Source organism: Chionomys nivalis, chromosome 8 (assembly GCF_950005125.1).
Source record: "Chionomys nivalis chromosome 8, mChiNiv1.1, whole genome shotgun sequence".
Classification (NCBI taxonomy): Eukaryota; Metazoa; Chordata; class Mammalia; order Rodentia; family Cricetidae; genus Chionomys; species Chionomys nivalis.
Window position 1 is genome coordinate 16,622,837 of NC_080093.1, and position 27,260 is coordinate 16,650,096.

A 27,260-nucleotide genomic window follows, 5' to 3' on the forward strand; every position below is an offset into this window, starting at 1 on the left:
CAAGGGTCTACAGGCCCTAGAACCAGAGTTCACTAGAGATGGGGGAGGAGGTGGTGCTGAGGAAAAGCCCTATGGCACTCCCTCTTGTATCTGGAGGGGTCCCCCCAGTTTGTAGCATTTACTTCCTGTTCATCCTCTGGTACTTTCGTTGAAGAATTGCCTGGCAGCAACTGCTGACCTCCCGTCCAAAGTCAGCTGCTAGCGGCACAGAGCCGTGGAGGAAATGCTGTGTCCTGGCTTCTCTCACTTCCTTCCTTCCTGAAGCTGCTCCAGACTTCATGTTCTGACACCTCCCGTCCTTCCACACGGAGGAAAGCACACTTGTCTGTGTTATCAGAAAGATATGCTCTGTTGCTTGTGACAGTGAACACTTCTCTCTGCAGGCCCTGACCTCTTTAAAGTGCATTCCCCGGAGGTCATATTTTCTGGAGAATTCAGTTATAAAACTAGGGAAATCTCAAGATCTTCATAAAGCATACCCAGAAAGGCAGGAGAAACAGCAGACTCTGCTGCCTTTCAGTCAAGGAGACCTCTTCAGAGAATTTGTTCTGGATGTAGATGGGGTCTCTGCACTTTCTGAGAGAATAGACTTGCTAAGTTCTGAGGGAGAATAAGGGCGGGCCCGGGCACTAGTATTTTTTTTTTAAGTGTTTTGTTGTTGATGTTTTTTTAAATTTTGTGTGTTTAGTGTGTTGCCGGCTTGCGTGTATATGTACCACGTGCATGTGTGCCACCTCGGGAAGCCAGAAGAGGGCATTGGATCTCTTGGAACTGGAGTTATAGGCAGCTGTGAACCACCATGTGGCTGCTGGGATCCAAACCTGGATCCTTCTGCAAGAACAGCAAATGCTCTTAACTGCTGAGCCATCTCTCCAGCTCCCTAATATGGTTTTTAATCTTTCTAAACTGATGTCCTTGATGTCTCTCTCTCACTTACATTTAGTGGCAGAATTTCCTATACTCTTGGCTTCCTTTTTTTTTTTTTTTCAATGCATAAAGCTCTAGGTATCTTTTGGGTCTGTGTCACCTGGGGCTCAGTAGAAGCAGAGAACTTACTGTAGGCTGAGTTTTTCATCAGGCCCACTGGATTGGTCAGCTCTGTCCTGCCAGCCGGTCCCAAATAACTGCACAGAGACTTAATTACAAATACTCGACTGATAGCTTAGGCTTGCTACTAACTAGCTTTTACATCTTAAATTAAGCCATATTTTATCCTGTTCTACCATGTGTTCGGTACTTTATCTCAGCACAGTATGTTCATCTCCCCCTTCATCTGCACCTCCTCGAGATCCCCAGGACCCCACCCTTCTTCCTCGCAGCATTCTCTCTGCCCCCCAAACCTTCCTGGTCCTCAGCCAGTGAGCTCTTTATTAACCAGTGAGAGTCAGACAGAGTTCCAGTGTGCGAAAGGATTGCTCCATAATAGCTTACTCCATCTGAGAATTTGAGGAATGGACAGGGTTAGGGAAAATAACAAATGTTTATACCTTACACCTTAATAGGGTGGCTAATAGGGGAGCCACCCTGCCCCAGGGCAGAGGGATGGGATCATCACTTGACTGGGCAGGACTGCTGTTTGGAAAAGGCCTCATGGCTGTAGCCTTTGATGGGGCAACATCACCACCTCATTCCAGCAGGGAGGGAACCAGCTTCTGCCTCTGCCGTTAGATCCCTGCTAACCCAGTGGTTGGAGCCAGCAAGAATCTAGAGGCAAGCGCCTGAATTTGGAGCTTGAGGTTGTCTTGGGGCATAGAGTAGGCTCGAGGCCAGAACTGGGAGGACAGATGTTCTGTGTCCACAGTGTGTACCAGGTTTAGACCTTTACCCAGAGGCCATGCTGGAATCACTCACTAAGTTGATTGATATCAGTATCTATTGGGGTGAAAGTTTACAGCTCATGAGCTCAGATTTCTAACAGATTGTTCAGGATTGTGGATATAGTGTTTATATGTTGCTTATTAAAAATAATGTCTCCCAGGCTTTCTTCTACATTCAGTCATGTTTTATACTATGTTAGCCATGTTGGTTTTTTATTGTGGTAAATGAACATAACATAAGTGTCACCATTTTGAACCCGTGAAGTGTACAGTTTTGTATCATTAGTTCTTTCCCATCCACCTCTGGAACTTGCTCGTTCTCCCAGACTGAACAGCTGTGCCCACTTAATACTGGCTCCCTGGCCATTCCCTTCCTCTCCCGGCCCCGGACACTGCCGTTCTTCTTGTCTCTGTGCTCTGGCTGATCCGAGTACTTCATCTAAGTGGAATCCTGAGTGTGTTTGTGCCTGTGTCTGCCTATTTCACTTAGTATAATGTCTTCAAGTTTCATCCATGCTGTGGTATGTGCTGCTATTTTTTTCCTTTTTAAGAAGGTTGAATAATTATATTTTGTTTTTCCATCTTCTGATGGACACTTGGATTACATGACATGCTGTAAAGTCTTGCTTGCGAATAGTTTCATTATTTTTATAGCTTTAAGTTTCATATGTCCAGGGCTGGAGAGATGGCTCAGTGGGTAAGGGCACTAGCTGCCCTTGCAGAGGACCCGGGTTCACTTCCCAGCACCCACATGGCAGCTCACAACCATTTGTAACTCCAGTCCTGGGGAATTCACTTTCTCTGGACTCTGCAGCCACCAAGAATACACGTGATACATAGACATACGTGCAAGCAAAACATCCACACGTAGAAAATAAAGGCTTGAAAATGTTTTACATGCGCAGTCTTCAAGATGATTACAAACTAAGTCTGTGGAGTGGAAGTATAGAAGATGGAGGTGGCCTTAAGTATAAGACATGGACACCATTTGGAGGAAATAGGGATGGGAAGTGTTTAAATATGTGGAGACATGTAACCTGCTATGAATAAAAGAAATGGCATGTAAACATGGGAACGAATCTAGGCACGAGAATCCAACCAAGGCCCCACACTCTTCTACTGAACCACACCTCTGTCCCCAGTTGGACTATTCGGATTGGATAGGACTACTAAGTACCATGAGCAAGGTGGAGCAAAGTCTAAAAAAATTCAATGAGGGCAAGCAAGGGCCCTGTTTTGTTTGTTTGTTTGTTCATTTCTGAGACAGGTCTCTTTGTATCCCTGGCTGTACTAGAACTCATTACGTAGATCAGTCTGACCTCGAACTCACAGAGATCTGCCTGCCCCTGCTTGAGTGCTGGGTTTAAAGGCATGCACCACTACACTTGGTCCAAATTTACTTGTGTGTTTGTCTGTATGTATGTTTACATCCACACATGCATGTATACATTCTCATAAGTGTCTGTAGAGGCCAGGAAAGCATGTTGGATTCCCTGGATCTGGAATTGCGGGGGCTGCAAACCTCCTGACAGGGGAGCTGGGAATCTAACTTTGGTCTGCTGTAAGAGCAGCAGGTGGTCTCAACTGTTGAGCCATTTCTCCAGCCCCCAGACAAGTTTAAAGACATATAACTAAAGGAGCTTCGCGCCTGACTGCCATGGTCATTAATGTGTTCTGTTCCCCTTCGAGCAGGGACTGTAATCCATGCCTTTGAGCAGGTTTATAGTCCAGAGCCGTCCTTGAATTCATGATGCCTGTGCTGTGCTGTATTTTGAATCACCAAGATTAGCATCCTTAGAACATGTTTGGGGAGGGTCGGCCATGGGAAGGGCTAAACTAAGCTTTTTGGGTTCCAGGACTAGCCCATTTCCCACACAGTTTGGATGTTCTTGGAATGACATTTGAGCAAAACTAAATTAGGAGGCACTGACCCATAATAAATGTTAAAATAGCCATAGGAGGCAGAGCTCAGTCAGTAAAGTGTTTGTCATACAAGCAGGAGGACCCAAGTTCAGATCCTCAACAACTACATAGAAAACCAGGGCGTTGCCAGGGTGCTGGCATGCACCTGTAACCCTAGCGCTTGGGGAGAGGATGGTCTCGCCAAATCCGTGAGCTCCAGGTTCAGTGAGAAACCTTGTCAGAAGAGAGGTCAGCAAGATGGCTCAGTAGGTGAGGGTGTGCATCCTGATGACCTGAGTTTGATCCCCAGAACCCACATGATAAAAGGAGAGGACTGATTCCTGCAAGTTGTCCTCTGACCTCCAGTGTGCTCTGTGTCATGCATACACATGTATCACACGTACCATACATACATGCATACATACATAATAAATAATATGTGAAAAAACACTAAAAAATAGAATACCTGACCTCAGCCTCTTGTCTCCAGCACACGTACACATGCACATATACATATGCATTTGCACACATGCACACATACACACACTCTGACACACACAAGGATGAATATATACACCTGGATACACAGACACACATGGACACACACACAGGAAGACACACACGGATGGATACACACACACGAATGGACACACATACACATGGACAGATGGACAGATGGACATACACACGGACATGCACAATCACTGTAAACTTAAGACATACCCTCCCCCTAGACGGATAAGGTTGTTTCCTTCTGAGGCTACTGCTTAAGTTATGTAGAGTTTACTATTCTCAGCAGGGAAGCTGCTCTGGGGTTAGATCGCTTACTTCCACAGGGAGGAGTCTAAGTGCTACTGCCAGCCCGCCGTGGTCAGAGGAGCACCGTGGGAAGGAATGTGTTAAAGGCTGTCCCGTGGCTGCTTCGCCTGCTGGCGCCAAATTTTTGTCTTGCCTGGGAATTGAATTTGATTGACTCTGTTTGGCTAGATAAATATTTGTTGACTGTTTTTAATAAATTATAGAAAATGGAGAGACTTTAAATTCTAAATAACTAATGTAAAAATGATATTTAGGAAAAAATTAATCACTGACATTTTAGTGGGCAGAAAATAATTATAATTTTGGCAAGAGGGAAGAGTCCTTAATTTAAGAAAATAAACAAATTAATAAACAAATATAGAGCTGGGTATGGTGGCATATGCCTGTAACTGGGAAGACCAAGACAAATGGATTACCATGAGTTCAAGACCAGCCTAAGCTACCAAGTAAGAGCTTGATGTATCTTTAAAAAATAATAATAAAACTTTTAAAAATTAAAAATAACAGTAAAGAATTCTGGTTAAGGCATGTATGCCTAAGTTTGGTGGGCATTTCTTTGATATTTTCCTTTTGCAGTCCATAAAAATATCAGCTAATGAATGGATAAGGGGCTAGAATCTGTGATAAAGTCCCTGGGGTCAGATGTCATGCTACAATTACGGTGGTGAGCATAAAATTCTGTCTATCTCCACGCTTGACAATTTTCCCGACAGAATGTTGAAGAAACCAAATAGGAAAGTGATGGTCCAGTGGGTTTTGGAGGAAAGACTGCTGTGATCTAAGAACAGCAATGTTTTCAGTAAGACCATGAGCCTACCAGCCCCAGGCGTGAACTCTGTTTCTGGGTTAGCTGTTTGCTAGCTGTAGAATTTGGGTGGATTGCTAAGGTGTGGTGCCGGGATTTGAGCCTTGCTGCCCACGGTGCAGTGAGTGGCTCCTGGCACATGTGGCGTGGTGGACACTCAGATGGTAGCAGTTCTTAGTGTCCTTTAGGTTGTTCAGAGCCAAGAAGCTGGGTTACCCATGCTCGACCTGGAGGGCTCACACCACTCCCGAGTCAAACTCAGAAAAACTGGAGACTGAAGCTGTTTATGCCTGAGATGGTTGGTTTGCCTTTAGGTGGGCAGAACTGTGGGCTCAGATATGAGTATTTCAGGTATTTCCACCAGGTTCTGCCAGTCACTTAAGCTTTCCCACCCTGGCATTGCTGCAGATCTGCAGGTAAAGACACAAGCTCTTCCTTCACAGACTTCCCCTTCCTAAAGGGTTTGGAGAATCACCTTTCCCAGATCTTTATATTTGACACACAGAGCACCTCTTCAGAGGAGGAAACAGGTGTTCAGCAGTAGGAAGGGGTGGCGTTCGGCATCTTTTAGATGTCCCTGACACCATGTTGTATTAGACAATAATTTCCCCAGCTTTCCCGCAGCCCATCTGTCCTGTAGTTTCTTCTGCGAACTTCCATCTGGAGTTGGAACAGCTTACAGAAGCTACTAATGATTAAGTTTTGAAGCATACCCTTGGGTGGGTTTCTATAATGGCCCCAGTGCAGATGGCGACCGGTGCTTCTCAGTGTACAGGACAGGGGCAACTCCAGACGAGTCTATCACCTACGTAAAGTGGGAGACGTCGACCCCACCTTTGCACTCATGAATCATGGAGGCTGTGACTCTTGTACCCTTCTAGGGTGTGTGTCTCTTGGGATTACACACTCATTCCAGCAGAATGGGAGGTCGGTTAGTAAAGACTTTATTGAACCAGGTTCTCTGCGAGTGAGTCATTTTCCAGCAGCGTGACAAGGTGCCGGGAAGAATGCCTAACTCCATCAGCTTGCAGGACTAAAGTGCAAGGAATCCCTGGGTGTGAGGCTGCATCCTAACAGTTCAGTGAGCGAGCTGCACAATCAGTCGGACACTGACAGCTTTGAGAAAATGTGTCGGAAAATTATGTCCATCTTGATCCAACCCTGAGGACTTATTTTAATAACGTAGATGGTTAAGAGATTTGTCAAATGTTATGCTTGGTTTTCTGTTTTGAAAAAATTCTTAGACACTATCCTTGTGCAGAAGTCTGACATCTGGTGACTTCAGATGCCTGGAAGACAGCCAGAAGTGAGAAAGGGGTCTCGAAGCACGTGAGAGCTGTAGGGAGCCTCCAGTGCCAATGTGCGTCCTTTACCTCTGCAGGAGTCAGCCTGTCTTCTAGAGTTGGCTGACTTTTATTTTCTGGGGACTTTTAGCAATGTTGATGCTATGGGTTGTAAACAGTGAACTAGAAAGTGGATTGAATTGGATATGGTGGCACCCTTAGTCCCAACATTTGGGAGGCAGAAGCAGGTGGATCTCTGTACGTTCAAGGCTAGCCTTATCTACATAGCAAGTTCCAGCATGGGCTACGCAGTAAGACTCTGTCTCAAAAAAATTAAAATTAAAAAAGAGTGGAAAAACTGATTGGAGGGTGAGGTGGCTGAAAAGATAATTCGCTGGTTCAGAGCACTGGCTGCTCTTCTGGAGAACCCAGTGTCAGTTCCCAGCACCCACATGGCTGCTCACAACCATCTGTAGCCCCAGTTCCAGGGGATCTGACATCCTATAGGACATACATATGGGCAAAACACCCATATGCATAAAATAAAAATAGATAAATCTATTTAAAAAATGAAACCGATGAAGGAGATGAGCTGAAAGCAGAGCAGGCTGGCACCACAGGAGGAAGGCCTGGGGGCTTGTAACTGTCAAGGACGGCGGCTATGGTTAAGTCCCACAGGTGCTGTATAGCTGCAGGAATGAACTTGCTTCTGGAAGTCTGAGTAAGCCGTGTTCATTTGGTGTCTTCTTTGGGAGATGTCAGAAAGACTCAGACAAGATCTGACTGCATAGTCCAGGCTGATCTAGGTCTCAAAGTTCTCCAGTCTCAGCCTCCTGAGTTCTGGGATTCATGGGTATGTACCATCACACTCCACCCTATGTGCTTGTTCTTAAACATGGTCAAAATTAAATTAACCATGTTGAAATGGGAAGTATTGAAGTGTCTGCCTGCTTAAGACAGTACATTCTTTGGTGATCAGTGGCACAGATTTGAACTTGTCATTAATTGTGGAAGTGACTTATAGTAGACACTAATGTTTATTGAGCAGCTACTGTGCCCGTCATGTCCTCGGCACATTCGTACAGCGAGGCTTTGGTGACAGACGTTTGGATTCCCATTCTGTCTCTGACTTCCTGTGTGGCCTTAGAATTTATCACTTCTTTGAACCTGTGTCCTCGTCTGCCCAATGGGAACCGATGACACACGTCATTGTGAGGACTCATTGATGTGGAACACGGTGCTGTGCGTGGCATGAGGAAGCACTGTGTAGATGTTGTCACTGATCTTTATCACTGTAGTCATCCTCATGGTGATCACTGTAAACGTATTAATATCTTCATCTCTCAGGTCATGGAAACGGAAGACCTGAGAGTAAGTGACGTGTGCAGGCAATAAGCTAATGAGTAGTAAAGCTGGGGTTTGAACGCCGCCCTCTGTCACTGCAGAAGCCTGGTATTTTACGTGCACACTATGCTATCTCTTCAAAGTATATTTATATAAATACTAGATTTTGGTTTTGGTTTGTTTGGGTTTTTTTTTTGTCTGTTTGTTTTAAAATAGGTTCTCACTATGTAGCCCTGGCTTACCTAGAGCGCATCATATAGAGCAGTCTGATATCCAACTCACAGAGACCTGCTTGTCTCTCTGCCCCTTGAGTGCTGGAGTTTTGGCACAGCTAATTAGATGGTTTTAATAGATGCTCAATAGTAGAACACTTGTGTGGGATGCGTGAGGCCCTGGGTTCTATGCAAAGCACCATGGAAGGGAAAGCGAAAGCAGAAATCCTGTGTATAAGGGGGCGAGGAGTGCAGTGGCCACTTCTCCTTTTACTGTGGCCCCAGTCATCTCATTACTGAAAAAAATCCCAGTGATACAAGAATTAGCTACTTTGACCAAATGTGTAATGTTTAATTATGAGTATGGTTAAAAAATCAATATGCTGAAGTATTTATTAGATACTTCCTTCATTTTTTTCACACCAGTGAAAGTCTTATTTTCTTTCCATTAGGCATTTGGTTCTTTTTAAATATTTATATATACTTATTTACTTCGTGTGTGTGTGTGTGTGTGTGTGAACCATGTATATGTGGGTGCTCTCAGAGGTCAGAAGAGGATTTTGTTTGGATTCTCATGAGCTAGAATTATAGGCAGTTGTGAGTCACTTGACATGGATGCTGGCAACCAAACTCATGTCCCCTAGAAGAGCAGTAAGTACTCTTAACTGCTGAGCTATCCCTCCAGCCCCTGCTTCTCTCTCCTGTCATAGGTCCTGGGAATCAAACTCTGCTTGCCAGGCTTGGAAACAGTCACCTTTATCAGCTGAGCCACCTCACTGGCCTGTCTTGGTGCTTTTCGATGAGGCTAGTCATATGTGAGATGAAAAAAATCCACTTTCAGTAACACTGAATGAGTCTTTGAGGAGCCTGGAGACTGGAGCTGCCCCCTGTGCAGCCCCTGGGAAGGCATTTGGAGAATGTTGGTCCGATCATGGCTGAGCCTTTCTGAATGAACACACACATACCTCTCATGCCCTTATTTTCTAGTGTGTAGACACATTCTTAGCTCTCCAGCCCCATACACGAGGGCAATGGACCCATCATGCATTGCAGTGTAGTCCCACAACAGTGCAGGTTGGAGCACAGGTGTCTCCAAACCAAAATCAAGTGCTTGATCTGCTGGTACTAAATGTCCCCTAGAGACACCATCTCTGGCCCTTTCTCATTCTTTTCATGGACTTCCTTCTGTTTTTCTGTGGGTTTTAAATCTTGGTCCTTGGACAAATTAGATTATCTAACCGTGTAGAGTGCCATCATCCTGGTCCCACAACTGTCGTGGGAAATAGATGACATGCTGTGTGTAATGTAAAGTCTCTGGGTTTTAAATACTGTATTTTGAAAGTACTGCATTGTCTAGAACTTTAATCATGGTAAAATGTCAGTAGCCTCACCTCCCTCTCACGGCACTTTAAGGCCTGCCTTCCCCGTCTTTTATCTCTATGGTCTGAGTCAGTTGTTAGTGTATTGTTGATTGTTTCCAATTCTAGACTCACACTGAGAAGAAGCTAATTAAAATACACGAGGAAATCATTATTTTTAAAGGAACATCTTTAGATTTTATATATTTTCTATCGTGTTTTATTTTCTTCATAATTTGAGTTTTAGGTTTTTAAGAAGCAGGTCTCTGGTGCATCTGAAATATCTGTGTTTTCTCATGCTTTGGCCTTTCAGGTTGTGCAGTATGGAGGCTGGCTCTGTGGTCCGAGCCATCTTTGACTTCTGCCCTAGCGTCTCAGAGGAACTGCCGCTCTTCGTGGGAGATGTCATTGAGGTGTTGGCCGTGGTGGATGAGTTTTGGCTTCTGGGAAAGAAGGAAGATGTTACAGGTAAGAGATACTCCTTCCACACACAGCCCCTCGCTTCTTTGCATATTAAAGGTAAAGCTAAATGGGAAGCCCAAGTGAGTAACCTCCCTTCTGCCATGTCTTCCTTCTGTGCTCACCATCGCTCTGGCCTGTGAGGAGAGTTTCTGCTGTTGCCATCTCTCCGTATTGATTCCTTGTGGAGGCTGGATGGGTGGACACTTCTGCCCAACCTAGTTTTCTGCCTGCCTTTCCTTTCCCTTCCCAATGCTCTGTCTTTCATGTCCAGTGCTCTTTTTCCTCGCCTCAAAACGTACCTTATACCTCTCTTTGGAACGCTTGCCCTTTACCATCGCTCTTGGCAGCAGGCCTGCCTTTGTGAGCAGGATTTAAGTGTTGTAATAAGAGCGGCAGGGCTGCGTCCCCGGCACCCAGCCGCCCGCATGGCTAGCTTATGCCCCGAAATAATTACACGGAAACTGTATTCTTTTAAACACTGCCTGGCCCATTATTCCAGCCTCTTATTGGCTAGCTCTTACATATTGATCTAACCCATTTCTAATATTCTGTGTAGTACCACGAGCTGGCTTACCAGGGAGATCTTAACCTGCGTCTGTCTGGAGTGGGAGAATCATGGCGACTCCTCACTCGGCTTCTTTCTCCCAGCATTCTCTCTGTTTACTCCGCCTACCTAATTTTCTGTCCTATTAAAGGGGCCAAGGCAGTTTCTTTATTACTTAACCAATGAAACAACAGATAGAAAGATGACCCACCTCCATCATTTCCCCTTTTTCTGTTTAAACAAAAAAGAAAGGCGTTCATTTTGACATAGTAAAATTACATATAACAGTTATCAAGCAAGAATTATAGTTACAATATTTATATCTATTTTATCTTTTATCATAATTAAGGAAAATTATAACTAACCATTCTTCAACTCCATCAAAGACTCCAGAAGGATATAATATTACCTAAGTAAACAAGAACTAAGAAACTCTAGAAATGACAGAGACATCTCACTGCTTGGACAGTCATCCAAAGTTCTTTTGTACTGTTGGGGCATCCATCTTCAGCCTTCAGGCCCATAGTATCCAGCAGACATTTTCATCAAGCAGGAAATTCCAAAGACAGTTCAGTCACTTTTTGCTGTGTCCTGCAGAATGTCTCGCAGACTCTTTTAGGAGTCAGGAACCCCGAAAAGCCATCTCACCTTTAGGCAAGTTCAGCAGTCCTCTTTCTGCGGGTTCTCTGTGTCCAGTCCAGGCAAGAGCAGTTTCTTGCCCAAATGGCTATCAAACTCCTTAAGGAGCCTTTTCGATGCCCATCTTCCTCTTGAAGTAGATTGGTGCTGTCAGGAGCAGATGTGTCTCATTGTCATAAAAAGCCCTAAATTATTAAAACACTTAAATGCCATATTCTGTAGCCTTTGAAAGATATGAAGAATGCCTATCTGAAATATATCTATGCATATCTAGAAAATCTAACTAACATGACTACAAGCTTTACTATTATCGATGATTATCCATTAACAACCTATATTTACATTACATTTTTAAATGAACTACATAATCACAATACCTTAAGAGCAGAAATACATATACATATAACAAAATTAACCTTAAAATCCATACCAATGCAAATTATTCATATCTATATCATTTCCCCCTTTAAATGTAAAAGAACATTTATAAACAATATATGGGAACATGGGCGCAGTTTTTCTCTCCAAACTGCTTCCTGCTGAATGGGGGCGCTGTTATTCAGGTCTTTCACGGTATAACCCGTGTGCCAGGTTCATCTCAGTGGGCAGTTGAGTGAAGCAATTTTTTGAGGGTGTTCACAGCAACCTTTCAGGAGGGCGTGGTCTATCATACCATATTGGGATAGAAGCAATTAACAGGGTCTCGTCCTCTGTGAAAACAAAAGAAGACCCTCTCCAAAGCATCATATCCTTAGACCCATATTCTGCAATCATAATACCCTTATATCCATTGTGGTTTAGCTTGGCAGCCCATATAATGAAATATCTCTCTACACTTAGCTCCTTTACAGTCAAAAATTTTAAAGAAAACACAATAATACAAAGAATCCAGACTCTCTGTGAATTTTCCATTTTTACGTGGCTTATTTTTCTTTATTTCTTTTAATCTACAACTATCTGTACTCTGTCTCTTTAAAGACTTTACCCTTTTTTTAAGACATTAACTTTGTTCTTTATATATATATTTTTCTCTCTCTCAAGCCTACGTATATTCATCCAACAGTGTCTGAATCAGTTCTATTGTGAATCTGTAATTTTTTTAGTATCCAGGAGCACTTTGTTTTGTGCTTTTAAATCGCTAAGCGCTTAAGAATCTAAGCTGTGACATTCCTAGGTCAAAAACAGGTACTGCCTGCTTGCCCCGCCCAGTCCAACATGGCGGAGCCGCTCGTGCCTCTGATCCTTGCACATTGCACCAGTAGCGTGGTGGAGTTGCTTGTGCCTCTGAGCCACAGCATAAAATGACTTCCTTTTAGGCACACAGTGAGTCTAGTTGCCATCAAACAAATCGTAGCACTTTACTCCAAATGCTCCATTCAAAAGCTCTGTCTCCCGCAGGAGCCAGACAGAGATCGCAATGGCGGCACAGCCCAGAAAGCCGGCATTTTAAAACAGCCAGTTTTTTCCTGTTGCTGAGTCAGGACAATTTCTTTGCGGCACGCAACCCACAAACAGCAAAAAGCTGTCTTAAATTCTCTCTCTCTCCTTTTTAAGCCCTCTCAGGTTTTACGTGGAGTTCATTAGCACGTTGGGTGCCACTCTGTTGTAATAAGAGCGGCAGGGCTGCGTCCCCGGCACCCAGCCGCCCGCATGGCTAGCTTATGCCCCGAAATAATTACACGGAAACTGTATTCTTTTAAACACTGCCTGGCCCATTATTCCAGCCTCTTATTGGCTAGCTCTTACATATTGATCTAACCCATTTCTAATATTCTGTGTAGTACCACGAGCTGGCTTACCAGGGAGATCTTAACCTGCGTCGGTCTGGAGTGGGAGAATCATGGCGACTCCTCACTCGGCTTCTTTCTCCCAGCATTCTCTCTGTTTACTCCGCCTACCTAATTTTCTGTCCTATTAAAGGGGCCAAGGCAGTTTCTTTATTACTTAACCAATGAAACAACAGATAGAAAGATGACCCACCTCCATCATTTAAGTATGCTCCACCTCATTCCTCCTTCAACAGATCCTGCTCCATCTTCCATTCTCTTCAGGTGAGTCCTTCCTAGATCTGTGTTGGGAACAATTAATTAAAGCCACCCTCTGTCCTGGATGCTCCTGTCTCGCACATTTGTGCGTCTGGCTATCCTTCTTCTGTTTCTGAGATTCCTGTTGCCATGGTTTCTTCCATTAACTACCCTGGGGCATGGCAGACCTTTCATGACACATCACACAGTTAGACTCATTTAGTCCTTAATTTACACGTGTTTGTGTGCATGAGGCTTGGAGTGTGTGGTGTATTTCTGAGTAGGTGCTCAGAATGCTTACCAACTTTGGGGAATTCACAGACTATAGTCTAGTAGAAGTGATGCTTCTGGTCAGATAAAACCGGTGAGGGAGTGTTCACAGAGAGGATTGCTTGCTCAGTGGCCCTGACATGTGCGTGAACATGGGAGCACTGAGGAAGCATAGGTAGGGCACCAAGTGGCTGCAGGGTCCAGAGGACAGAAGTGTGTGAGGAAGAAGTTGAGGAGGCCAGAAACTGTGGTGCTTTTGACATCATCAGAGCTGTGTCTTAGAAATGCTGCTGCTGTTATTTTAAGAATGATGGGAGGGGCTGGAGAGATGGCTCCGTGGTTAAGAGCATTGCCTGCTCTTCCAAAGGTCCTGAGTTCAATTCCCAGCAACCACATGGTGGCTCACAACCATCCGTAATGAGATCTGGTGCCCTCTTCTGGCCTGCAGGCATACACGCAGACAGGATATTGTATATGTAATAAATAAATAAATTAATTAAAAAAAAAAAAAGAATGGTGGGATGGGGGCCTGGAGAGATGGCTGGGTGGTAAAGAAACTGTCTGCCCTTCCAGAGGGTCTGGGTTCAATTCCCAGCATCTACATAGCAACTTACAATAGTCTAACTCTAGTTTCAGAGGAGCCAATACCCTCTTCTGGCCTACACATGGTGTACAGACAAACATGCAGACAAAACACACACACACACACACACACACAATAAAGCAATAATTAAAAAGAATGATAGGCTAGGCCCTGGTGGCGCTCGCCTTTAATCCCAGCACTAGGGAGGCAGAGACAGGCGGATCTCTGCGAGTTCGAAGCCAGCCTGATCTAAGAGTGAGTTCCAGGACAGGCTCCAAAGCTACAGAGAAACCTTATCTCAAAAAACCAAACAAACAAACAAAAACAAAAAAGCAAAAAAAAAAAAACCCCAAACAACAACAACAAAACACCCAAAACAAACAAAAAATCATGTGTGTTCCTCCCAGCCTCATCTGAACCTCCATGGCCTAGTGCGTAGCTGGTGTGACTTGGGTTTCAGGATTCCATTATCTTTTTTGTCTAAGTAGATTTTCATTTCTCTGAAGACCTAGACCACCCCACTCACATTTCCCTCTTCAGTGAACCTGCTAGAGTGCCAGTGGTTAACGCTTACTTAGGTATTATATGTATGTATGTGCGCGCACACACACACACGCATGGGCACGCACACACAAGTGTATATGTGGAGAGCACAGGACAGCTTGCAGGATTCATTTCTCTCCTTGTACCATGGGGACCTGGGAGTCTGACTAAGGTTGCCAAGCATGGCAGCAGTGCCTTTACCCGCTGAACCCTCTCACTGGCCCAATAAATGCTTTTAAATTGTATTCTCTGTCCTCTGTATACATCTCGTTCTGTGCTGTGCACTTTTATAATAAATTCTCTAATTATTAGCATTAGGTCAATTTTAATTCAGAATTGGCAAATGAACTCAGAAAGAAGTTGTCCTTGTACACAGACAGAGAGAGAATTTAATATTAAAAGAGCACTCAGTGCTTAACATGTGTGCGCCTGTCTTTCAGGACAGTTTCCCAGCAGTTTTGTGGAGGTTGTGACGATCCCCAGTCTGAAGGAGGGAGAGAGTCTGTTTGTTTGCACCTGCGAATTCACATCTCGGGAGCTGAACAGTCTTTCTCTCCATCGAGGTAAGAGCACATCAGAGATCCACAGAATCTTGAGCCAGGGTCTTTAGAGATGTTTTCACTGGAGAGTCCTTTCTGAAGTCTGCAGCACTGATGGAATGTGGCTGAGAGCGAGGCCTTGTGTTAGTAGGGCTTGATCATTTTCATGGGATTTTCTCAGGTATTCTTTAATTGATTTAGATTACTTGTAATTTTTTTGAGACAGGTTCTTACTGTATATACCTGACTGGCTTGGAACTTCATATATAGGTCAGGCTGGCCTCAAACTCACAGAGGCAATCCACCTGCCTCTGTCTCCCCAATGCTGTGGACACTTTAGACAGTGCTAATCTCTTCTCCAGAAAGTCTGCCTTGTATGATTTTGCTGACAACATTGCTACTTACTAATATGCAATAGGGAAGCAGTAACTTTGATGTGACCACCGAGACAGACGCAAGACCGCCCCATTTCTGTGCCTCCATCGGGCAGTGTAAAAGTTCTCGTGAGAACCAGTTTAAACAGATGGCGCTAGCACATCCCCAGGGTGCTCCGAGTATTCCCACCATTGTACTCTAACAGGCACGGACTTCCAAAGATGGATAGGAAATCATTTCCACAGGTTCACCTGGTTAAGCCCATGCCCTTCTACATAAACACAGAGACGACCAATAGTGCTGCAGCCTGAGACTTGTGACCCACCCAGTTTTGTGATGTCCCAGTCAACATACCACAATAGAACTTACAAGTTGTGTTGTTTGTATTTCAACTGTTCTTTTAGTATGATGCTGAAGACACAAGCTTAATTCTTTTTTTTTTTTTTTTTTTGATTTTCGAGACAGGGTTTCTCCATAGCTTTTTTGGTTCCTGTCCTGGAACTAGCTCTTGTAGACCAGGCAGGCCTCGAACTCACAGAGATCCACCTGCCTTTGCCTCCCGAGTGCTGGGATTAAAGGCATGTGCCACCACAGCCCGGCCCACAAACTTAATTCTTACACACACACACACACATAAACACACACACACATGCACGCACACACGCACGCATGCACACATGGTGAGGAACCGAGACCTAACAAACTTCTGTAGCCCCTAGTCAGTGAGAGGAAAAGAATATTGGATTTTTTTTTCTTGATGTTCATCCTTAAGACCTGTCTTGGGAGTTTCTTGCATGTTAGTCTTTGCCTTTCCCTCTGGTTTGTAGACTTCTTGCTATCCAGGGTTGGGAAGACAGTGCAACTAGACTGGAGCTTATAGCAGGATCTTTGTCCTCACTCACAGCTGTCTCAAGGTCCAGGGCAGGCCTCCCCAGGTAGGAGGGGAGAAGGACACACAGGATGTGAGCAGCGTGGCTGCTTGTTTGTTTCAGTGTTGGAGGCTGAACCTGGCTGGGAGCACAGTAGACACAGAAGCAGTCTTCACAGAGCCGCATCTCCAGGGTCGCTGTTGGGACCAATGAGGTTATAGTGTAAACCAGGCAGGGAGAGGCACTCTGAGGCTCCTGAGGCCCTGCTGTGCCTTCCGTCCTGCGAAGCTGGTATGGGCGGATGTTTCCCCAGTCTACCTGGAAGTGGAGTCATCAGTAATTCTTCCAGCAGGTGTCACCCTTCCCCCCTTTCCTGAAGCTACCCAATTGGTTTGGACTGTTCTTTGTGTTTTGGGTTCAGAAACAAATCTGTCTTCTAGAAGAGTCAGAATTAGTGTCTGGAGTCACCAACTATCAAAGAAAAAAGAGAGAGAGAAACAAAAAGTGAAGAGAAAATGGGAAAGGAAGGAAGGAAGAAAAGGAAAAGAATATGTCAAGGGAAAGACAAAAAGATCAGGAGATTAAGAGCAAGCAAGAAAGGACTGTATGTTATGGGATGTCACCCGTCATCCTCGTATAGCACATAGTGCTTATGGCTGTCTATACCTAGCGCTTCTAGGAAGCCTCCTCTCAAAAGGCCAATAGCATAAATGATAATTTATAAATAAGTCTCTGATCTTTATCAGTTGACACACAAGTACCTTAAATTTCAATGCCATGGGATGAAGTGTTAGTATAGGGAACCAAAAGAAAATACATGATCTGCACAAAGCACAGTCCCCCGGGGCCACTAGTGCCAGGAGTGGAGTCAAGGGGGGAGCGAACCCTGCAGAGCCAGACGGCTCGTATCAGAGGCTAACAAGACCTGCATTCCTTCCTGTAATCTCACTTCCAATCCACTTCCTGTTCTAAGAAAAATTCCATCCAAAGAAACAAGCAGTATGGCTGGGAGTAGTCACATTTGACCCCGAGGGTCACCACAGTTTCTTCTTTCCTGTTCCCAAACCTGGCCCCATCATTCCAGGAATTCTTTATGTTGGTGTTTCTGAAGTCTAGAAGCACTAGGTAGCCTCCATTCCTAAAGAGTAACTGCAGGGAGATAGCTTGCTTGACTATTTAAAACAAGAGATTCTTTTGATAACAAAAACCAGAGAAACCACAACAACAGACCCACCCCAGGGACAGTTAGGCCTATAAAATAAAGGCAGTCACCAAGTAAGGGGAGAAACAAATGACAAAATCAAAAAATGCAAGGGAGGGGGTATTGAATTAAAGTGCCATGGAATTTGTGTGTGTCTTGTTTTGTCCTGAGAACTCCTTTATGATTGATGAATAAGCAACAGAGCCACGGTCTGTCCGGAAACAAAGCCATCAAAACCGCTGTTGGAATAGACAGGAAAACAAGCCCTATTGTCCCAGTTCGTGAGCGCTGGCCAGACCGACAGCACTGTCATTCTGCAGCCTGACGTGAACGATGGATTTCAGAGCGAGCGGAGTGGGACTTATGGCATGCTTTGATTTTCCTATTCACCAAGAGGCCCATTGTGTCTGAGCAGTCATGTCTTCCCTCTGTGGCCTGGATGCAGGCCTTGAGCCACTGGGGGAGGGGTACTTGTCATTCTCAAGACCCAAAGCTTTGGCCAGTGCATGTGAGTTCAAAAGTTAAGGACTACATGAATATGGAAGCATTTTTAGGTGTCTCTAAATAAAACTCTAAGTGCAATAAAGTCAAGTCAGGAAATATATGGGGTGTCTGCCACTAAGTCTAAAATGTTATGTTATGTGCCATGCACTGTGCCAACATACAGATGCCAGGACCGAAGAGAGAAGTGGAGTTCTTTGGTTCTTTGGTAGCTGATGTGAACTCCTAAGATTTTTCTAAGGAAGCCTTCTAAGGTTTCAGATGGAGAGAGAGGAGAAATTGTTGTTTTTACTCTTTTACTCTTTGAGGGGCCCGCCACTCAGCTCCCAAATAAATACACGGAACATCTTGTGAATGCCCGGCCTTAGCTTGGCTTGTTTCTAGCCAGCTTTTCTATCCGCGCCCCCCTCTACCTTTTGCCTCTGGGCTTTTCCCTTTCCTTACTTGTGTGTATCTTCCTTTCACTCTTACTCCGTGGCTGGCTGCGGCTGGTCCTCCTCCTCTCTGCAGTTTTCCTTTCATTTATCCTCTCTGCCTGTCAGTCCCTCCTATCCTTGCTCCTGCCTCGCTACTGGCCATTCAGCTCTTTATTAGGACCATCAGGTGTTTTAGACAGGCAAAGAATTACAGCTTCACAGAGTTAAATAAATACAACATAAACGAAAGCAACACACCTTAAAATAATATTCCCCAACAAGGAATAGTAAAGATTTGGAGTTGGGCAGGATGTGGTGGTACATCTTAATACGAGCACTTAGAAGGCTGAGGCTGGAGGGTTGCAAGTTTGAAGCCAGTCTGAGATACATCGTGAGACCCTGTCTCAAAAGCAAACAAAGTAAAAAAAGAAAGAAAGGAAAAAGAAAATTCCCTTGTGTGAGATTTCCCAGGATCTCCATATCATAGGTGAAATCATGATGGATGGTTGGAGAACAGAGAGGTTGTGACTGGATAAAATTGAGCACAAGCTTGAATGAAGAGAAAACAAATGGCCTATTGTTAAAGAAGCACTTCTGAGTGTATGCAGAACAAGCATGTTGTATTGAATTCAGACAATAAGAAAGGGATTGTTCCCAGCACATGGGAGTCTGAGGCAGGAGAATTGTGCCAAGTTTCAGGCCAGCCTGTGTTCCAGAGTGAGATCCTATCTCAGAAAACAGAGAAGGGTTACTAGGAAAGAACTTGGTGAGCAGCAGGCCATCATGCCTCGTGACTGGAGTTTTAGCAAGAGGCTGCAGTAAAATTGGCACATTTATAATCATTTGATGGGCTGGAAGAAAAATGTTCGGGGTAAAATTCTAAAGGAAAGACAGTGGGAATTAAATTTTGCTAGGGTATTAGCAAAGAGAAATAACAAATGGAAGAAATGTTTTGGAAAAGGAAATTAGAGGGAACAAGGAAGTTATCAATGGGAGCCAATTTTAGATACAGGAGAATATGAATTTGGGAGCTGAAGCTAAAGAACAGTCATTATTAATAATGGATAGTGAGTGTTCACTCGGCAAAAGGCAAGATCTCAGAGATCTTAAGATACAGAGAGACGTGCACCCATCCCTAAATCACTTGCATGCACTTGGGAAGATAGGGCACACAATCTTTTAAAAGTCAGGAACCAGGCCGAGAAGTTGAATACTGAGTGCTCTTTCAGAGGACCCAGGTTCTGTTCCCAGTGCCTACACAGTGACTCACGACCACCTAGAATTCTAGTTCCAAGGGATCTGACTCCCTCTTCTGTTCTTCTCAGGCACTGCATGCACCTGGTGCATAGACATACCTGCAGGCAAACACCAATACATACAAAATAAAAGTAATCAAGAACATAATAGATAGCCCTTCTCCAATGTATTTGCCTGGAAACCATGCACTGCTGTCTCTTTCTTACTATTTGCCACCGTTCTGTATCCCTCAAGCGGCTCTGCTTAGGAGAGTGGGACCCCTGCACAGATCTGGGTGGGGGGAGCTAAAAGCAAGATTAAAATTAGTAATCCACAAAATGAATATCCATAATTACATAATCAAGCATTTGTTATAAAGCAGTTGATTATGGAACTATGGAATGTGTTTTTAAACTGTGCTGAATCTAAACACTAGGACCAATGTGACTTTTTGGTTTATATTTTGTGATGATAACCCGAAGTCCTGGTTATTTGCGGCAACAAAAGAGCAGGTCCCTGGAATTCTTTTTAAGTTCTATAGGATCAGCGAGGTGGCTGAGCAGGTGAAGGTATTTCCTGCCAAGCCCAACCTCCTAATTCTGTCTTCAGGCCTCACGTGGTAGGAGGAGAGCGTCTTCATGAGCATACATGCAAGCCTAGCTCAGGCTGAGGCATGAGCGCTGTAGTGAAAGCCTGGACTGCACAGTACAGTCCTGTCTGTTGGCCATAGTGTTATTTCCCGGGGTTCTGGCCAAGGCTCTGACTTCTGCTTCTTTCCCAGGAGACCTGGTAGTTCTCGATGGCGCTCCAACTGCAGGATGGCTGCAGGGCCGAAGCTGTTGGGGTGCCCGGGGCTTCTTCCCATCGTCCTGTGTTCGTGAGCTCTGCCTGTCCTCTCAGAGCCGACAGTGGCACTCACAGAGTGCATCGCTTCAGATTCCAGAATACTCCATGGGACAAGCGCGGGCCCTCATGGGGCTGTCTGCCCAGCTAGACGAGGAATTGGACTTTAGGGAAGGAGATCTGATTACCATTATCGGAGTTCCTGAGCCAGGCTGGTTTGAGGGAGAGCTGGAGGGGCGGAGAGGCATTTTCCCAGAAGGCTTTGTAGAGCTTTTGGGGCCCCTGAGGACTGTGGATGAGTCGGTAAATTCTGGAGGTGGAGACAGCTGCCTTGCCAATGGTGATGTGGACATCTCTACGGAAGAAACAGAAAGTGGGGCTGACGAGGATGACCGCCCATCGGGGACCTATGGACTTGCCCTCTACAGATTCCAAGCCCTGGAGCCCAATGAGTTGGATTTTGAGGTAGGGGATAAAATCCAGATTCTGGGGACCTTGGAGGATGGATGGCTGGAAGGACGTTTGAAGGGCAGGACAGGTATCTTCCCCCATCGCTTTGTGAAGCTATGTCCCGGCACCAGGACAGAGGAAACCGTGGTTCTGCCCCCGGAAGACAGTCTCCCTAAGAACTCTGAAAACCCTGTGGACGGGTTGGCGACCTCAGTGGTGGAGGAGGCACGACTCGAACCACAGGAGACTGGAGCAGACAGGCCTGACTGGGGTCTGTCTGAACAAACCCCGGCTCGCCTAGATCATGGGGTCCCTGCGGGTGTTGTAAATGAGAACTCTGGCCAGGGTGACGATGCCTCAGGAAGCTGCCCAGGTGTGGATCTTGATAGGCCTCTTATTAAAGACCCTTCCACACCTGACCCCTCAGAGACAGTCAATGGCATTTATTCCCAGCCTCGGGGACCTTTTCACCACCAAATGCAGAAAAGCCAGTTTTCTTCTCCAGCAGGAGAGAGCCGCCAGAGCTCAGACCCATTCTCTGAGTTTGTCCCTCCAAAAGCCAGGACTAGGGACTACTCCAGCCTGCCTCCCAAAAGAACGTATGCCCAGGGTAGGTCCCTCCAGAAGCCAGCACCCCCACTCCACAGGGCCTCCTCCCTCATGGCCTCTAGGATAGCCAAACCTAGCTACTTAAGCCCTCCGGCTCCAGCCAGCTCTGCTCAGAAGCATCAACCATCTGCAGAAAATGCCTTCAGCCTCTATTCCGCACCAGAGAGACCAGAGAGGAGGCCTGGGCCACCAGACAAGGGGCCCGCCACAGAAGTAACCACAGCATCACAGGGGGACAGCATCGACCTGGATTCCAAGTTGACCCAGCAGCTGATCGAGTTTGAGAAGAGCCTGTCCGGGCCCAGCACAGAGTCAGATAAAATTGTACGCCGCTTTTCAATCATGGACTTTAACTCTGAGAAGGATATTGTCAGAGGTTCCTCAAAGTCGGCGCCATCACAGGATCCCCCAGAGAAGAGAAAGGCCCTGAGGCCGCCCCCACCCAGACCCTGTACCCCGACGCCCACTTCTTCCCACTTGCTGGTTGATCAGAGCTCCAAACCAGCACCCACTTTGGCTGTACGGCCCTCCCGCCCAGCTCCCCTGCCTCCTTCTGCTCAGCAGAGGATGAACTCAGCCTCCCCCAAGCCCACCTTCTGTGCCAGTTGGGAGGCCCCAGAGAAGGAGGGCCCTGAGTACGTGGAGCAGAGCCCAGCCCAGACTTCTCCGTGCCCCTCTGTGCTGGTGAGGATTCAGGACGTGGAGCACGACTTGGACATGTACACCAGGGCTCAGGAGGAGCTGACCTTGATGTTGGAGGACAAGCAGGATGAATCTCTGAGGGCAGAGACTTTAGAGAATCTCAAGTTCTATGAGAGCACCATTCAGAGTCTGAGCCTGGAGCTCCAGCAGCTAAGAGGTGAGTGACAGGAAACAGTGTGACCCTGGTTCCTGAACCGAGGCTCAGGGAGGACCTCGTTATGTCAAAAACATCCTGGTTCACACAGTGATTTATGGTCTCGTCACCCAGTTCCTCATTCTGCATCTGTGACCACTGTGTCCCCTGACTTCACTTACTGCTCACATAGAGAAGCCGTGCGTATTTTTGACACAGCACCCCTCTCTGCCACTGTGGCATTCACACTGCATTGCAGATAGGAAGTCCCTAAATGAGACTTTTTAAACTGATGTCTTCCAGGCCAAGTCTCCTGAGAAAATTAAAACTCGTATCTTTGTGACCAGGAGCCGTATGTCAGCAGGGACATCCCATCTTTCTTACTTGTAGCATTTGTTGTTACCATGCGTTCACAGTCTTCACAGCCCTCGTGGAAGTACACATAGTGACCGTTCAGATGGCCACTTCACAGAGGGAGGAACTAAGACCGAGCCGTTAAGTAACTTGTCGAGAGCTGAGGTTCTAAGCTGGTGTTTTCACTAATAGAGCTTTTCGCTTCCCACCTTGTGCATTCAAAAATGCATTTTCTGTGGCTAGTGTCCGAAGATGTGTGTGTGCATGGGGCATGCACAGGTATGTGTAGGTATGCATGCATATGTGTGTACGTGTGTATGGGTCAGAAGTCAACCTTAGGTACTGTTCCTCAACTGCTGTCCCCTTGTTTTTTGAGATAGGGTCTTTCATTGGCCTAGAGTTTGGTTCCCAACCTTCCTAATGCTATGACCCTTTAATACAGTTCCTTGTGCTGTGGTGATCCCAGCCATAACATGTTTTTTGTTGTTACTTCATAATTGTAATTTTGCTGTTGTTAGGTATTGTAATGTAAATATCTGATATGCAACCCCACAGGGGTTGCAACCTACAGGCTGGGAGCCACTGGCCTAGAGTTTGCCAGTTAGACTAGGCTGGCCGGCCAGTGAGCCCCACCTGTCTCTACTTCTCCAGTGCTGAGGTTGTAGGCGTGTGCTACCACACCTGGGTTCATGCGTACGTGCTGTGGAATGAACTCGCGTCCTGTGCTCATGCAGCAAGCTCTTTGAGACATCTCCCAGCTCTCTCCAGAGAGTTCTTATTCATCAGACTCACAGAAGAAGTAATATATAAAGCAGAGCTAGCTTGGTGGTGCGTGCCTATAATCTGAGCACTCACAAGACTGACACAGGACTGCCACAAGTTCAAAGCTAACCTTGGCTACATAACAAGGCCCTGTCTTGGGGGAAAAAAGCAGAAGAATGGTGGTATAGCGTGGAGATCACAGATCTGCCTCCCTTTTGACCTTAGACCTCTAAGACAGAATGCAGGAAGTAGAATTTAAAAATTCCACTCAAGGCTGGAGAGATGATTCAGTGTTTACAAGCACTTGCTGCTCTTGCGGAGGACCTGGGTTCAGTGCCAGCAACCCACAGTGTGGCTCAGAACAGTTTGTAACTCCAATCCCAGGGGATCTTCTGGTCTTCAAGGCTACTTACTAGGCATGCGTGCAGCACACATACATGCATGCAGGCAAAATATCCACACAGATAAACAAAATCTTTTAGAGATCCTGTAGAGAAGTATCATTGGAAGGCCTGCGATCAAGTCATTTTCAGAAAGACAGAAAGTAGATGGTACTGAGAAAGTAACGAACCTCTATCTAAAATATGCCAAGGAAGGTAAGCCCAGAGCCAAGACAGGCAATAGGAAGGGTCAAGTTCAATGTAACTGGGCCCTGGGTCGCCTTTGCTGAACCGGAAACTGTCTATGAGCTGCCTGTCTGTCTATGATAGATGCTTAGTCATCTTTCAGTAGGTGTTCCTGTCACAGAGTCACCTTGGTGACTTGCTTCTGATGTTTTGAGCCTAGACTCGTGGGTCCTGCGGACTACCAATGTAGAGATGCCCACCTGCTTGCCAGACAGTTAACACAGCGAAATGTCCAGCCCTGTGCAGACCACAGCAGCTTCTCCACTGTGGCTGCTGCCTCCTAAGACCCTCAACCATGATGTCATGAGAGCATTTCCTAGCAGCTCTTAGCTTTTGTTTCCTTTTGTTCTTTCTTTCTTTCTTTCTTTCTTTCTTTCTTTCTTTCTTTCTTTCTTTCTTTCTTTCTTTCTTTCATTGTTGTTGATTTTTAAGGGAGATTTCTCTGTGTAGCCCTGGCTATCTTGTGAGTAGGCCAGGCTGGCCTTGAACTCAGAGATCCGCCTGCTTCTGCCTCCCGAGAGTCATTTTGTCATCATGTCTGTAGTTCTCAGTCTCAGGAACCCTTCCTATTGTTATTAAGCTTTCCTTTTCACCAGGCGTAGGGGCACGTCTTCAGTCCCAGCACTCTAAAAGCAGAGGCAGGTGGATCTCTGTGAATTGGAGGCCAGCCTGGTTCACAAAGAGAGTTCTAGAATAGACAGGACTGTTAGAGAAACCCCTGTCTTGAAAAAAAGAAGCTTCTCTTTTCATATAGTGACATCACTGTTTGGTAGTTGATGTATGGTTCAAAGATGCTAAGACCTTTAGGGAACTATTCCTTTTAAGATGTATTTATTTCTATTTATGTGTGCTTGTGTGTGTGAGGGAGAGAATGAGTGTATGCATTGCTGTGGGTGCTCTTGGAGGTCAGAGGAGGCTTCGGATTCCCTGAAGCTAGTGTGACAGGCAGGTGTGAGCTGCCAGTTACAAAGCTGGCATAGTCATAGAGTGTAAAGAAGCTTCCTGGCATGTGTTTCATCTGTAAGTGTGAATTGCTATAATGAGCACACTGGGCCATGAGCAAAGCCACAGTAATAACAGCTGTTCTCAGCAAAGCCTGGGTCCTGCCCACCTCCTTCTGTCCTGACCACTCATCCGGGGTTGCAGGTGTCCGCAGGGTCTCTCCCTTGGTGGAGGCGCATTCCCAGCTCTTGTTTTACCTTGAGCTTGGAGGACTCCTTCAAGCCCACGTCTCTGAATTGTTATACTTTATTCTCACAGGAGAATTCTAGTCTTTTCTCTCACTTTCTAGATGTCTCATTTGATTTCTCTTGGGCTTTTTATTTCATTCGTTTATTTATTGTGTGTATATTTCTGACTCCTTATCTTCAGAAGGCCATTGCAAAGCTCAAAGCAAATACCATCACGCAATGTTTTTATGATTCAATGTTTTTATGTATTTATGATTCTAGTTTTCCTTTTTTTTTAGATTTTATTTTTATTTTTAACCATGTGTATGTGTCTGAGACCCCCTGAAGCCAGGAATTCTGGCACTTGTGAGCCCCCTGAAGTGGATGCTGGGAACCAAAACTCAGGACTTCTCCAAGAGCAGAATATATTCTAACTGCTAAGTGCTTCTCCTGCCCAAGTTGCTTTCTATAATTTTATATTATTATCTCAGAATTTTAATAGTTTTAAAGATTTTTCGATATATATTTCTTATAATTTTTAGCTTTTTTTGTGAAAGGACTGAAATAACTTAGACTTCATCATAGGAACTACATAGCTGAGGTAACCAGCTATGACTGAGAACCGGGAGTTTTCATTTCAGATTATCATACGGAGTTAAGGTAGATCACCAGAAGGTTTTTTGCATTGTTTCGTGTCAGGAAAGGGCCATGTCATTTGGTACGGATTCAGGTCAAGCCAATGTCATCTAGAAAACCCCTTTATTTTTAACACTGTGCTGAGAGCAGGGTATAAAATGATGAACATTCTAGAAGTGATGTTTGCCTCATGAAGTTTCCAGTCTAATGGGTTGAGATCAACAAGTCAAAGACTATATTGGAAGCACTGTGCTTTTGAGTGTGTTGGCTCCCTGGGCAACAGACCTTGGGGTTTCTTAGAACTTGTTACATTTAGAAGCCCCAGTCAGAGCTACTGAGTGCTGCCCTGGGAGAGGCTCTGGTATGTCACAATCCTTTTCATCTCTAGGTGAGGCTCACATGCCTGAATCTGACATGGAATCTCCACGTGCACGCAATCCTCATTCATCAAATGCTGGCATTGAGTAGGCGTGGGCCCACACGATCAGTGAGAAAGGCACACGCGTGGTATCGCTCCCATGAGCATGATCGAAATGCTAGTGAGTCTACCGACACGACTCTAGTTAATCATGCTTTCTGTCCTGCAGCCTTGTACACCCAGAGAGTCACTCTCAGTGTGAGCCATGCCAGCACCCCAAGTTTGCCCTCACTGCAGTGAGTCAGCTTCCCTGCATTGCAAGCCTGGCTTCTGGCTTGTCATTCAAGTCTCTAACATAACGTCAGGGAAGGGGTCGACAAAAGGAGCCTGGCTTCTGGCTTGTCATTCTAGTCTCTAACATAACGTCAAGGAAGGGGTTGACAAAAGGCACTCAGAGTTTTTGAGACAGGGTCTCACCATATCATCTAGGCTGTGTGTGTGTGTGTGTGTGTGTGTGTGTGTGTGTGGTGTATGCATGCACATATGGTATCCAGACACATGCATGTCAAGATTAAGGAGGATGTTGGGGGCTCTACCACTTTCTGTTCTATTCCCTTGAGTCAAGGTTTCTCACTGCCCTGGAGCAGTTGATTGGCTAGGCCAGCTGGCTAGCAAGCCCTAGCAACTTTCCTGCCTCTGCTACCCACCACCCACCCCCAACTCCCAGTCACATATACACACAAACATGCTATACTGGTATTACAGGCCCATGTGAATGTTCTAAGTTCATTTGTTTATTTAATGTAGGTGTTGGAGACTCGAACTCAGGTCCTTATGTTTATGCAGCCTGCCCTCTTACCAGCTCCCTAGCCCCTG

The 27,260-nt window shown here is 45.5% G+C and overlaps 1 protein-coding gene across 2 annotated transcripts in view; it reads left to right on the forward strand.

Annotated features, from left to right (window-relative positions):
* Positions 1–27,260, forward strand: part of Dnmbp (dynamin binding protein) — a 98,995-nt gene that overhangs the window by 20,191 nt on the left and 51,544 nt on the right. For both annotated transcript variants that reach the window (XM_057777200.1, XM_057777201.1), the window contains 3 exons: positions 9,854–10,008; positions 15,046–15,168; positions 20,524–22,503. In XM_057777200.1, the coding sequence (XP_057633183.1) occupies positions 9,864–10,008; positions 15,046–15,168; positions 20,524–22,503 (2,248 nt within the window). In that variant the 5' untranslated portion in view covers positions 9,854–9,863. The remainder of the gene's footprint in view (positions 1–9,853; positions 10,009–15,045; positions 15,169–20,523; positions 22,504–27,260) is intronic.